Source organism: Bufo bufo, chromosome 4 (genome assembly GCF_905171765.1).
Source record: "Bufo bufo chromosome 4, aBufBuf1.1, whole genome shotgun sequence".
Taxonomy (NCBI): domain Eukaryota; kingdom Metazoa; phylum Chordata; class Amphibia; order Anura; family Bufonidae; genus Bufo; species Bufo bufo.
In genome coordinates, this window is record NC_053392.1 from 495,933,092 (window position 1) to 495,947,704 (window position 14,613).

At 44.6% G+C, this 14,613-nt stretch overlaps 1 protein-coding gene across 2 annotated transcripts in view; it reads right to left on the bottom strand.

The window, feature by feature from the left end:
• Nucleotides 1–7,318: 7,318 nt before the first annotated feature.
• The window catches only part of SOS1 (SOS Ras/Rac guanine nucleotide exchange factor 1), a 125,680-nt gene continuing 118,385 nt past the window's right edge, over nucleotides 7,319–14,613 (bottom strand). For both annotated transcript variants that reach the window (XM_040429582.1, XM_040429583.1), the window contains one exon: nucleotides 7,319–8,469. In XM_040429582.1, the coding sequence (XP_040285516.1) occupies nucleotides 7,975–8,469 (495 nt within the window). In that variant the 3' untranslated portion in view covers nucleotides 7,319–7,974. The remainder of the gene's footprint in view (nucleotides 8,470–14,613) is intronic.

The window sequence follows — 14,613 nt, forward strand, 5'->3', positions numbered from 1 at the left end:
ACGGTCCGTGGTATCCCGGCCTGGATTCCTGCTGACAGCAGGAGCGCACAGCGTCATTGGTTGCTATGACGCCGTGCGCTTCATGCCGCCGATGCACTACAGTAATACACTCGTATGATCTATACCAGTGTATCACTGTACAGCACCGGCGGCATGAAGCGCACGGCGTCATAGCAACCAATGACGCTGTGCGCTCCTGCTGTCAGCAGGAATCCAGGCCGGGACACCACGGATCGTTCACGGCCGTGTGCATTCGGCCTAATAGTAATGAGATGGCATAGAGAATAAATGTGTTTTTCAAAACCTGAAGAGGTGGAATGTGGTGAATAATAAAGTAACCTTTCTTCTTCACTGTGCTCTGCTTCCTCTAACACTTTCCACCTGTTTTGGCCTTCATTAAACACCAGCCACTTAAGACCATACCACTTAATATAATGCCTAATCTACATGCTTCTAGTTGGTGCTCAGTGTCAGATGTCAGCGTGTTAGTCTACATGCAGCAAAAAATGTAATCCGTGGATAGTTTTCACTGTCATGAGTCACATGCTTTTTATTTTTTTTGTTCTGCTACAAGATAACTTGGTTATTTGTTTTCTGGCGGCGTAGCCTGATGAGTGCTTTTTTATTCATCTTATTCATCATGACTTGTTTTAAATGGAGAATGCAATTCTGCAATATTTTGTTTTTATTTTTGGGATTTACAGTGAATACTGTGTGGTATAACTTACATTTTAACATCACTCTTGCAGGGGGTTTGTTGGTGTTCATGGTGTCCAGATCTAAGATGACATGAGGCAATAGAAGCCACGACCATATTACCCAACATCTGGAATGTTCGTGTGGGGTAAAATACTTGCCTGTACAATTGCTGCTTCTGAATATACTCCGAGGCCTTTTTCACAGTGTTTGGTCAGAGACTTTCATCACAGATTGCGACCCTAAACCAGACACAGATCTAAAACACAGAAAAAAATGCAGATCTGTCCATTACACGCTACCTCTGTAGGAACCATTCTTGGTTTTGGCTCACAATCACCGATGGAAGTCACTGACCAAAACAGCGATGTGTGAAAGTGGCCTTAAGGGTTTAATTCAGCAGTGGGCTCAACATGCAGGTTATCAATTGCCATTGTGTAGATGCACTTGCCATCAAGATCCTCATATCAACTGCTGCTAATTGCCCAGATTCACCTGTACGTGTTATTTTGTGGTAATGTTGAAAAACCACGTGGTATCACCACAATTGTCACTACTAGACTGACGTTAGAATGTTGATGAAATCAGCCTTAATTTCTGCAAGGTTTAACTTTTCATATATTTTTAAAAACATTTTACTTTACGTATTGCGGTAAAGTAACTTCATTTTTGAAAAACTGCATTAAGGCTGCAAGCTGTAACATAGTAACATAGTTTATAAGGCTTAAAAAAAAAAATCATCTGTCCATCTTGTTCAGCCGTAATCCTGAGTTGATCCAGAGGAAGGCAAAAAAAAAAAAAAAAACACGTGAGGTAGAAGCCAATTTTCCCCACTTTAGCGGAAAAAAAATTCCTTCCCGACTCCAATCAGGCAATCAGAATAACTCCCTGGAATAATGACCCCTCTCTAGTAGCTATAGCCTGTAATATTATTACACTCCAGAAATACATCCAAGCCCCTTTTGAACTAGTTTAGTGTACTCACCATCACCACCTCCTCAGCCTGCAACACACAGAGTATCATGGCGCCTGATCTTCCCTCTTAAAACTACAATCCCCACAATCCCTAGCTATCCTGCTGTGAGTGTTGGTGTTTACTGATTGGCTGCCTGATATACAGTCTGGCCACGCCCCCTTTTCTCAGCAATCAGCAGCACACTGACACGCCCTTTGTATCACAAGACATTTAGCTAGAGGATTTATAGCAACACACTGAGCATGCTCGACCAAACAAAGGCTCCGAAATACAGGTCGATGCCATGGTCATTTATGAGGAAGCACAGTGGATAGCAGAGGAAGAAAACTACTTTTATAACTACTGAGCTGTAAATATGTGAAATTGACCTTATATTAGGTAATTATTGATGATGAATTAGTCTAAAACATGTTATATTTTTGGCAACCGGAATATCCCTTTAAAGGGGGTGGTCCCACAAAAAATATCCTGTAGTGTTCAAACCAGCACCTGGATCTGACTACTTTAGTAATTGCAATAAAAAAATTTGCATAACCATGTATCTGTATTGCGCCACCTGCTGTTCGTGTTTTTTTTTTCTTATTTCTTTGTCCTGCTAACTTAGATGGCTGCACATGCTCAGTTTCATCTTTCAACTACCTCCTGAGCTGTGACAGGGACACGCCCTCTTAGCTGCAGCAGAAAAGACACTCCCTTGAGCTGCCAGCTTGGTATAAATCTAGCAGAGCAATAAATGGGGAGATCTCTGAATCCATGTGAGGGACAGGGCTGGTTCTAGCTTTATTGTAAAAAATAAAAATAAAATCAGACACCATATAGAACAAAACAAATCTTTCTGTAAGGGTACTTTCACACTTGCGGCAGAGTGATCCGGCAAGCAGTTCCGACGCCGGAACTGCCTGCCGGATCCGTCAAAACGTATGCCAACTGATGGCATTTGTAAGACTGATCAGGATCCTGATCAGTCTTACAAATGCATTTAAATGCCGGATCAGTCTTTCCAGTGTCATCTGGAAAAACGGATCTGGCATTTATTTATTTTTCATCTTTTTATCTGTCTGCGCATGCCCAGACCGGAAGGACAGATCCGGCATGCCGGTGTTTTGAAAGCCGGATCCGGCAGTAATACATTCCTATGGAAAAAAAATGCTGCATCCAGCATTCAGGCAAGTTTTTGGCCGGAGATAAAACCGTAGCATGCTGCGGTTTTATCTATATCCTGATCAGTCAAAAATACTGAACTGAAGACATCCTGAACGGATTGCTCTCCATTTAGAATGCATGGGGATAAAACTGATCAGTTCTTTTCTGGTATAACTCCCCTAAGACGGAACTCTATGTCGGATAACCCCTTTAAAATTGTAAAGAAAAAAAAGGGGTCAGTCAGCACATCCCAATACGCAGTTGCACGTTGCTATAGCTGAAAACACAAAGAAAAAAATACAATGCAACAGCACTCTGCAAACCAAATAAAGTACAAAAAAGTATTCTAATGCTATGCTTATTAAGTAAATTTGAGATTCTTGGCAAATACATTTTGTACTAAATTATTTGAGCCCGTCTGCCCCACGTCAAGGCGATCTCTTTAAGACAGGAACTTAACGCTAAATTCTACCTGTTATCTACCATGACGTCTACCATAAAATTCAGGAAGTGTAGGTTCCACCTTTAATTTTTGGTGCCAAAATGGTTTGCAGAGTGCTGTTGCATTGTATTTTTACCTCTTTAAATTGCAATGAATTGTATTGCTTATTTCCTGTGTTCTCATGGAGCTCTGCAACTTACAGGCTTCCATAAGAACTACAGCTGTAACAGGCTATTGCAGACAATGAACAGCTTCCCCGATCTCAGTGCAGGCCGTGCTCTTGGGGAAAGCGCCTCAGGTACAGAGGTCACTAGAGATGAGCAAATTTCATATTTTTGAAATTCGTTCACAATTTGGTGGTAAAAGGTGAATTGCGTTATGGATTCCATTACCACGGACCATAATGCAATTCCATGGGTTGCAAAACGGATCCATTCCGTATCCGTTATGCAGGGGAGTCCTCTCCTGCATAACGGAAACGGATCCGTTTTGCAGCCCATAGACTTCTATTACGATGGAAGTAGAGAATTTCGTTATGGTCCGTGGTGACGGAAACCATAACGCAATTCACCTTTTACCAGTAAACGAAGCGAGAACGAATTTCATAACCTGAAATTCGCTCATCTCTAGTGGTCACAATTGAAAGGTATCTGAGGGGTTAACTTTGATCAGCATTATCCCTGATCACAGACATTAGCCCTGGTGTTTAATGTTTAAAAACGGCAGAAACCAGAGTGGGCAGCGTCTTTAAAGACCTGACTTTCGCTGTTCATACGTTGTGGTCAAGAAGTGGTTAATATGCAAAATCAATGGCTGAATTTGTTTCGTACCGTTTCCTCATAATTAGGCCTCATGCACACGACCGTATTTTTTTGCGGTCCGCAAAAACGGGTTCCATTTTTCCGTGATCCGTGACCGTTTTTTCGTCCGTGGGTCTTCCTTGATTTTTGGAGGATCCACGGACATGAAAAAAAAGTCGTTTTGGTGTCCGCCTGGCCGTGCGGAGCCAAACGGATCCGTCCTGAATTACAATGCAAGTCAATGGGGACGGATCCGTTTGACGTTGACACAATATGGTGCAATTTCAAACGGATCCGTCCCCCATTGACTTTAAATGTAAAGTCAGGAGTTAATATACCATAGGATCGGAGTTTTCTCCAATCCGATGGTATGTTTTAACTTGAAGCGTCCCCATCACCATGGGAACGCCTCTATGTTAGAATATACTGTCGGATATGAGTTAGATCGTGAAACTCAAATCCGACAGTATATTCTAACACAGAGGCGTTCCCATGGTGATGGGGACGCTTCAGGTTAGAATATACTAAAAGAACTGTGTACATGACTGCCCCCTGCTGCCTGGCAGGTGCTGCCAGGCAGCAGACCCCCCCCCCCCCTGTTTTTAACTCTTTGGTGGCCAGTGGGCCCCCCTCCCTCCCCTGTAGTTAACTCTTTGTTGTCCAGTGCGGCCGGCCCCCCCCCCCCTCCCCTGTAGTTTACTCTTTGTTGTCCAGTGCGGCCGGCCCCCCTCCCTCCCCTGTAGTTAACTCATTGGTGGCCAGTGGGCCCCCCCTCCCTCCCCTGTAGTTAACTCATTGGTGGCCAGTGGGCCCCCCTCCCTCCCCTGTAGTTAACTCTTTGTTGTCCAGTGCGGCCGGCCCCCCCTTCCTCCCCTGTAGTTAACTCGTTGGTGGCCAGTGGGCCCTCCCCCCTCCCTCCTAATTTAAATCTCCCCCCCTATCATTGGTGGCAGCGGAGAGTACCGATCGGAGTCCCAGTTTAATCGCTGGGGCTCCGATCGGTAACCATGGCAACCAGGACGCTACTGCAGTCCCGGTTGCCATGGTTACTTAGCAATTTGTAGAAGCATTATACTTACCTGCGAGCTGCGATGTCTGTGTCCGGCCGGGAGCTCCTCCTACTGGTAAGTGACAGGTCTGTGCAGCGCATTGCTTAATGACCCTGTCACTCTCCGCTGCCACCAATGATAGGGGGGGAGATTTTAATTAGGAGGGGGAGGGAGGGCCCACTGGCCACCAACGAGTTAACTACAGGGGAGGGAGGGGGGCCGGCCGCACTGGACAACAAAGAGTTAACTACAGGGGAGGGAGGGGGGGGCCGGCCGCACTGGCCACCAATGTGTTAACTACAGGGGGGGGCTGCCCCCTGCTGCCTGGCAGCACCTGCCAGGCAGCAGGGGGCAGTCATGTACACAGTTCTTTTAGTATATTCTAACCTGAAGCGTCCCCATCACCATGGGAACGCCTCTGTGTTAGAATATACTGTCGGATCTGAGTTTTCACAAAGTGAAAACTCAGCTCTGAAAAAGCTTTTATGCAGACGGATCTTCGGATCCGTCTGTATGAAAGTAACCTACGGCCACGGATCACGGATGCCAATCTTGTGTGCATCCGTGTTCTTTCACGGACCCATTGACTTGAATGGGTCCGTGAACCGTTGTCCGTCAAAAAAATAGGACAGGTCATATTTTTTTGACGGACAGGATACACGGATCACGGTCTCGGCTGCAAAACGGTGCATTTTCTGATTTTTCCACGGACCCATTGAAAGTCAATGGGTCCGCGAAAAAAAAAACGTAAAACGGCCACGGATGCACACAACGGTCGTGTGCATGAGGCCTTAATTAAAGCAAATGTTGAAAAAACTGCATTTTAACATGTTCATGATAAAAGAAATGTCACCAAAACTTTTTTTTGCCAGTTAAAACCAGTAGCAATACGTAGTTTTTTTTATCCTGTTTTAGTTTTCTAATTGGAGGCTCCAATCCTGGTTTTGGCTCAGAATCACTGATGGGAAAACACTGACGTGTGAATGAGGCTTAAGTCTTAGAGATGGGGATCCCAGTTACCTTCCGTTAATGAGATGTTGCCATCAGTCATGGCAGAAGACTTGCCCACTTTTGCCAGTTGCCTAGAGATCCAAAGGGCACCTGCCAGTTGCTGTGAGCCAAGGCCCCTGCCTATTATTGGCAGTTGCTGAGAGCCATAGGGCATCTGCCCCTTGTTGCAAGTTGCCGTCAGTTGAGGCTCTCTGCCAGTTGTGAAAAAGGCTATAGGGCACCCGCCTGTTGCCATAAGCCAAAGGGGCCTGCTTGTTGTAGTCAGTTGACATGAGCCATGGGGCTCTAACCAATGTGGCCTAAATATCCATAGGGGACCCGCCCATTGCATAATGATCTATAGTGTACTCGCCTGTTGCAGGTTCTTGGTGATCAAAAGTGTGTCTGCCCATTGTTGCAAGTTGCAGAGAGCTATGAAGCACCAGCCCATTGCCAGTTGCCTATAGAGATCCATGAGGTATCTTCCCGTCGCCAGTTTCTGAGGGAGCTCTGGGGTACCCACCTGTTGTTGCCAGTTGCCCAGAGATCCATGGTGAACCCTCCTGTTGCCATTAGCTGTAAGCCAATGGCCCCTTCCCACTGTTGCCGATGGAGCCATGGGGGCCTCACCCATTGCCACCAAAGTAGCAGAGAGTCCTGGAGGCACCTCTCCTAACCCCTTGGCCGCTGCATAGTCGAAAAGGAAGCTGCCTTTAGCCCTTGGCCACTGTCAACAATTGAAAATTGTCTTGAGTGGCCGCTACAGCATGGTCGAGTGAATGCACACACCCCATGCCGTTGGCTGCTGCAGATTTTAAAATTGTCGTGTTTTTATAGTAGACATCTGTGTGGCTCCAGTAGCCCTTTAAACACATTTAGCATGTATGTCAGGGGCTTTCTATTCTGTAAATACATATGCCAAGAGTGATGTGAACACAACATTAGTGGTTCTGCATAAAGTAGTATTTAAAGTAGCAGCGTTCCTGGACAAAGTTGTGACCGTTTTAACCTGAAATTGCTTCAGTGTATTTCACTATACAACGCTACTGTGATGATTTGTTTTAGAAGATAGACCTACACAAAGAATGACAAATACATAAGTAAGGGCCCCCTATGGTAGTTACGCCCCTGCATGAGCCCATTCCTCTCCTGTTCATGACAGCGCCAATGTAGAAGTACAAAAATGAAGGCTGAAAACTCGAGCAATATACACAAGCAGATGTCACACATAGCTTTGCTACTGCTTTAATGATAAGACCGTTCCCCCTGTTTGAAGGCAATAATTACACATTCTTTCCAGCTAAAATTTCCTTTTTTTAACTGGCTCCATAATTGACTTTATAAAAAAATTTTTTTTTAAGGAAATTAAAATAAAAACAAAGTACCTCTTCGATGAGGCAGGTACCAAAAGAAGACATGGAACAGTTTGTAAACTGAACGGGCATTACAGCGCTATACTTGTAGAAAGTTGGGTACCACAGAGTCATCACAAAGCTTCTTGTGATTTATAAAACATGTTCAAAGCAGAGGCACGAAGCAAAAGAGAATTCATGTAGGATATAAATATCCATTTTTATATATATGTATATATATATATATATATAAAAAAAAAAAAAGTGCATAACATTCTAGTTTGTATCTCATGGACATTAAGTGTCCACAATGCGTCTGTCACTCTTTAACGGTTTGCAAAAGGCTTATTCCTTCCTGACCAACAGTCTATTCTTGTAATGGCGCAATATGCATCCGACAGGAATAGCAGTGAGACGTGGTGTAAAGTAACCGAAAGGCATGGCCTTCTGAGCCGATACAGTTTAGTCCTTTTATCAATGGTTCATTTGAAGAGACATAAGTTTTTAGTGTTTAGAATACACTGTGTTACAAAGAATTGGCATTTTCCAACAACGGGGGCCCATCTCTGTGGATAGAGGGATGTGGGGGCTCCCTTTTATAAGTTTTTGGTGGGAGCTTTGGGATAGGCTGAGAAGTGCTTTGTCGGGGTGGCACAGGAGGCCCAGTAATCTGAGGCGGTTCTAGATCTTGCACTATTAAGGGAGGAGAAGGCAGATGTCTTCTTGGTCCAAGGGGGGATGGAGTTTGTGGTGGAGGTGGGGTGAATGGCGACGGGCTATAAGGAAAGAAAGTGGTAGCGTGTTCACTTTTCCGTCCTAGAGGAGGAGGCTGAAGGTGGAGAGGAGAGCTGGAGAAGACATCTGGGGTGCGCAATGGTTCTCGAGGTGGTAAAAGTGGGGGGCTCTCGGGTCCTTCAGAAACTGAAGAGCGTTCAGACATTGGATACCGTGGAGAATACACTTTAGACGTAGGTTGCCGCGGAGGAATTGCTGGAGGGCTGTCTGCGTGTTTAGACATGATCTAGAATGGAAAGGAAAGGTGTTATGATCTGGTTTTACTGTCTTTTGAACATATCATCCACAGTGTAGCCATCGTGCCAATCATTTTATAATATAAAATGTTTCAGATTATCTTTATAATGGAGCTCCATTTTTTTTATACAGCATTCTATACATCCAGTCACACAGTTTCAATGATACAATTCTAAGCTGAACACAGTGGGAGAGCATAACTGTTCTCCCCAAGCTCTATCTAGTGGCGGCTGCAGTCCTGCCCCCGAACATGTACGAGCCCATACACATACAAAAACTGAAGGCTACAGAAAGAAAATGCTCTCTGATGTCTTCATAGATTTACGCACTGCAACTTGAAACAGATGCATGGGCAACAGGATGATTTCTATGACAGATCCATCACACTATCTATAAATGCAGTGTCATAAACAACATCATATTAATCCACACTTTTGCAGATCTTTCTTAGACAAAGACTATTGTGGATTTAGATATTCTTCCACTGTTCAAATACTGCAGCGCTGAACTACTACCCTCTTAGGCCTCTTTCATACTTGCGTTGTCCGGATCCGGCGTGTACTCCACTTGCCGGAAAAACGCAAGTGTACTGAAAGCATTTGAAGACGGAACCGTCTTCCAAATGCGTTCAGTGTTACTATGGCACCCAGGACGCTATTAAAGTCCTGATTGCCATAGTAGGAGCGGGGAGCGGGGGAACGTTATACTTACAGTCCGTGCGGCTCCCGGGGCGCTCCAGAATGACGTCACTCTGCGATCAAATGATCCATGCGCTTGGGGCGCCCTGACGTCACTCTGGAGCGCCCGGGGAGCCGCACGGACGGTAAGTACACTGCTCCCCCGCTCCCCGCTACACTTTACCATGGCTGCCAGGACTTTAGCATCCCGGCAGCCATGGTAACCATTCAGAAAAAGCTAAATGTCGGGTCCGGCAATGCGCCAAAACGACGTTTAGCTTAAGGCCTGATCCGGATCAATGCCTTTCAATGGGCATTAATTCCGGATCCGGCCTTGCGGCAAGTGTTCCGGATTTTTGGCCGGAGCAAAAAGCGCAGCATGCTGCAGTATTTTCTCCGGCCAAAAAACGTTCCGTTCCGGAACTGAAGACATCCTGATGCATCCTGAACGGATTTCTCTCCATTCAGAATGCATTAGGATAAAACTGATCAGGATTCTTCCGGCATAGAGCCCCGACGACGGAACTCTATGCCGGAAGACAAGAACGCAAGTGTGAAAGAGCCCTTACTAGGTTAACAGTCCATACCCAGAACTTTGAAAAGGACCTGTCAATTCTCCCAATATGATATCTTATGCAAATAATTGCAATCACTATAAATAAAATAAAAAAAGCAAATTAAATAATAAATCAGGAGCATTGTGCCATTCCTCTGTTATTCCTGATGGTTTATTCATACATTTCTAACAAATGATTATGTCTAGTCAGCACTGATTGGACAGTATCAGAGGGCATAGGGGCACGCCTGACTGGTAACACCCAGTTACAGGAAAATATTACTGGGAATCATTATATTATGGAGGATACTAAAAAATATTCAGGCATGTCAGGAAAGATGTCAAAAGATGTAATGTCCTAACTAGTGTTGAGTGAATTGAAGTCCACTTCAGAATTTCAGGGATAATTCTGTGAAGTTCCTCATGTTTCGTGGTAGGAAAGCGATCTTCCCTGAATGGCAGTAAGCACGAAGAGCCAGCCACTGCCATCTTGATTAAAGATCTTGCACGAAATCCAGTGCGTGATTTCGCACTAGATAATCAATCAAGATGGCAGCGGTCGGCTCTTAACAATCAAACGGAGGAGATAAGTATCATTTTTCTTTCAATTTTACACTGTATTATTGCTGTCAGATGCCACGTCATATGAACGTGGCATCTGAGGTGTACAATCACAGAGGGGCAGAGCAATCACCGTTCCTTGTCATTGCACCCACTACTTACAAAGAAACGCGCTTCGTGATGAAGTGATTCGTCACAAAGCAAATTTTTTTGTAAAATTCGGCAAAGCAGCCAAATAGAATTTTTAAATACTTTGCTCATTCTGTAGTCCTAACCATCCAAAATGCTAAGTATTTCTTAGAATAAATATCTCTCATAATGTGTGCGAACAAAATGAAAGCCTTTAAGGCCTCTTTCACACGGGCGTCATATTTTTGGCCCGGATAAGAGGCGGGTGCGTTGCGGGAAAATGCGCGATTTTTCCACGCGAGTGCAAAACATTGTAATGCGTTTTGCACTCGCCTGAGAAAAATCGCGCATGTTTGGTACCCAAACCCGAACTTCTTCACAGAAGTTCAGGCTTGGGATCGGTGTTCTGTAGATTGCTATTATTTTCCCTTATAACCATGTTATAAGGGAAAATAATACATTCTGAATACAGAATGCATAGTACAATAGCGCTGGAGGGGTTAAAAAAATAAAAATAATAATTTAACTCGCCTTAATCCACTTGATCGCGAAGCCCGGCATCTCCTTCTGTCTTTATCTTAGCCGTGTGCAGCAACAGGACCTGTGGTGACGTCACTCCGGTCATCACATGATCCATCACCATGGTAAAAGATCATGTGATGGATCATGTGATGGATCATGTGATGACCGGAGTGACGTCACCACAGGTCCTGTTGCTGCACACAGCTAAGATGAAGACAGAAGGAGATGCCGGGCTTCGCGATCAAGTGGATTAAGGTGAGTTAAAAAAAAAAATTTTTTAACCCCTCCAGCGCTATTTTACTATGCATTCTGTATTCATTCTGTATTATAACCATGTTATAAGGGAAAATAATAATGATCGGGTCTCCATCCTGATCGTCTCCTAGCAACCGTGCGTGAAAATCGCACCGCATCCGTACTTGCTTGCGGATGCTTGCGATTTTCACGCAACCCCATTCACTTCTATGGGCCTGCGTTGCGGGAAAAACGCAGAATATAGAGCATGCTGTGATTTTCACGCAACGCACAAGTGATGCGTGAAAATCACCGCTCATGTGAACAGCCCCATAGAAATGAATGGATCGGGATTCAGTGCGGGTGCAATGCGTTCAACTCACGCATCGCATCCGCGCGGAATACTCGCCCGTGTGAAAGGGGCCTAAGAGTGCCGATAGATGTATTAACCCTTTTGCTACCAGCGCCGGAGCGATAGGCAAACATGGCTTGCAGGTCTCTGCTGTTTCAAACAGCAGAGACCCGCGGCAAATTAGTACGACGGGCAATAATGCCGATCACAGTAATTAAAGCCTTTAGATGCAGTGTTCATGAGATCACAGCATCTAAAGGGTCAAAAAACCTTGTTACCAGCATTCCTCTGTGGCTAATGAGGATGCCAGTAATTGATTTAAATGCACTTAGCCTTGCTGAAGAGGCTGAGGGCATTCAAGCTGCAATTCTTATTTTGACCACCATAAAAAAAAGAGCAATAGTCAGTAATAAATGCATTTTAAAAATCCATGATTGTTCAAAAATTAAAAAATTTTGTATGCTCAAATGCGAGCTTCCAAATCATTACAAAAAAGTAAAAAATAAATAAAATAAAAAATATATAAAACATATATATAACAAAATATAAAAGTTTAACCCCTTAAGATTTTCCATTTTTCACTCCCCACCTTCCCATAGTCCTAACTTTTTTAGTTTTCCATTCATATAGCCTTATGAGGGCTTATTTTTTGCGAGACAAGTTGCACTTTCTAATGGCACCATTTAAGGTAGCATACCATGTAGTAGGAAGCGGGAAAAAAATTCTGATAAAAGTTTTTTTTTTTTTTACACTGTACACTATGCGGTAAAATTGACCTGTTATCTTCATTTTCCAGGTCAGTACGGTTACAACAATACCACACTTGCGTTTTAATACTGAAATTTTTTTTTTTCAAACCTTTGAGGAAATAAAAAAGATAAAATGTATAATATAATATTTTATAACCATATTCTAACCCCTATAACTTTCTTGTAGTTATGTGTACAGGCCTGTGTGATGGCTCATTTATTTGCGGGACAATCTGTTCTTTTCAGCAATACCAATTTGAAGTGTGTGAGACTTTTTGATCACTTTTTATAAAAAAATTGGGTAGTTGAAGTGACAAAAAATTGTAAATTGGCAGTTTTTATTTTTTATCCCTTATGCCAGTGGTCCCCAACCTTTTTTGCACCAAGGACCAGTTTCATGCAAGTCAATTTTTCCAGGGACCGGGTGGGGTGGGTGGGTTCTAGGGCGGGGCTTATGGGGCAGGGCCTAGGGGTGGGCGGGGATTGTGGGGGGTGCTGGTCGGCGTTGACGGATTCACGCGCATGACAAAACACAAGGTGCATGTTAAAATATATAACACTATGTAACGATTACACTTATTATTTAGCCCGCCCTGGTTCTGTTTGGAGTCAGTTGGACTGGAGAAATGTGCATTTGGAAGGGGAGGGGGAGTTACTGGTAGGTTGGTTGATTAAACTGGATCGGATCCATCCCAGGCACCATCTCACCCGTCCCAGTGCCAGTGTCCCCCCCAAAATGCACATTTCTCCAGTCCAACTGACTCAAAACAGAACCAGGGCCGCAGGGCGGGCTAGTACACTGGGACGGGTGAGATGGTGCCTGGGACTAAGTGAGTGATAATGGATGGATCCGATCCAGTTTAATTAACAATAACCAACCTACTAGTAACTGGTCTGTTCTGTACTTTGGAAATGGGAAGTGGATGTGGAACTTGGCAGGCTGCCTGCTGCCTGTCTTCTGTGGGCGGCGGACTGTGGGCCTTCCCTGGCAGAGTCAGACTCAGACTATGGGCTGTGGCTGGCTGCCAATGGCGCTTGCTCCTAAGTTCTTCAAGTTCTCTGCTCTGGGGGGCGGAGCCTGTGGCAACGTCAGATAGACGCCAGATACATGCCTGCCTGTGCCGTGCGTGCCTCTCCAGCCACTGCTCTCAGTCTCGAATCTAAAGAGACAGACAGCGCAGGCAGAGCGGCCGCCGGCTGGGGGGCCCCTCCAGTTTAATTACATTACTCCAGACCGGACCGCCCGGGACTCCTGCGGGGTTATTATTAGCACTGAAGCGCCGCCACACTGTCCTGTCCCACACAGAAAGAAATAGAATTATAGAATAGTAGTTAATTTTTTGTTTCGTAGAATAGTAGTTAGTTGCGGGCCGGCCCTGCCCCCGTCCCCCCTCCTACTTTAATATTAGACATATTCATTGGTGGCAGTGGTGCGGCGCCTCAGAGCCAGCTCATTGTATTGGGCTCTGCGGCGGCCGCGTCATGGGAGGGAGGGATTCCCAAGCCTCCGTCCCTCCCTCCTTCTCCACTGACTTGAATAAACATGTACGCGTCGGGCGCGCATGCGCCTGGCATCAGCGCTTCTCTCTTCCTCTGTGGCCCGGCAAACTATCTTCCAGGGCCCAGTCCTGGGCCGCGGCCCGGCGGTTGGGGTCCACTGCCTTACGCCATTTGCCGTATGCCATTAATATTGTTATATTTTAATTGTATGGGCATTTTTGCACGCGGTGATGCCCATGATATTTTTTTATTTTTTATTGGTTAAGTATTTTTTTTTATTTTTTTTTTATTTTTATATATTTGTAAAAGCTTTTTTTTTTAAGTCACCTTGGGTGACAATAACTGGAAATCATTAGATTGCCCATTGTGTTCATTGGCTATATAGCCATCATTAAAGACTTCATATGAACTATACTAATACAAATGCTGCCTTCTAGTGGCCTGTATTGGTATATTCTTGAAATAATAATTCAGATATAACAGGTTCCCCGGCTTCTGGACTGATCAGATGCCGTGGCCACATTTGACCACGGCATCTGAAGGGGAAAATGTATGCGATCAGCCTTATCACTAATCGCATACATGTGTCACGGGTCTCTGCTATGGCTCGTCATGTTTGGGGACCGGACTTCTGCCGTACATATACGGCGAAGGTCCTTAAGGGGTTAAATCACCCCTCTTTCCGTATAATAAAAAAAAATATGAAAAAAACCCTGAAATAATAAAAAATATAAACATGTGTAGAGATGAGCAAATTTTTGCTTATGAAATTCGTTCACACTTTGTTTGCTGGTTAAGGGTGAATTGGATTATGGATTACGTTACCACGGACCATAACGCAATTCTATGACGG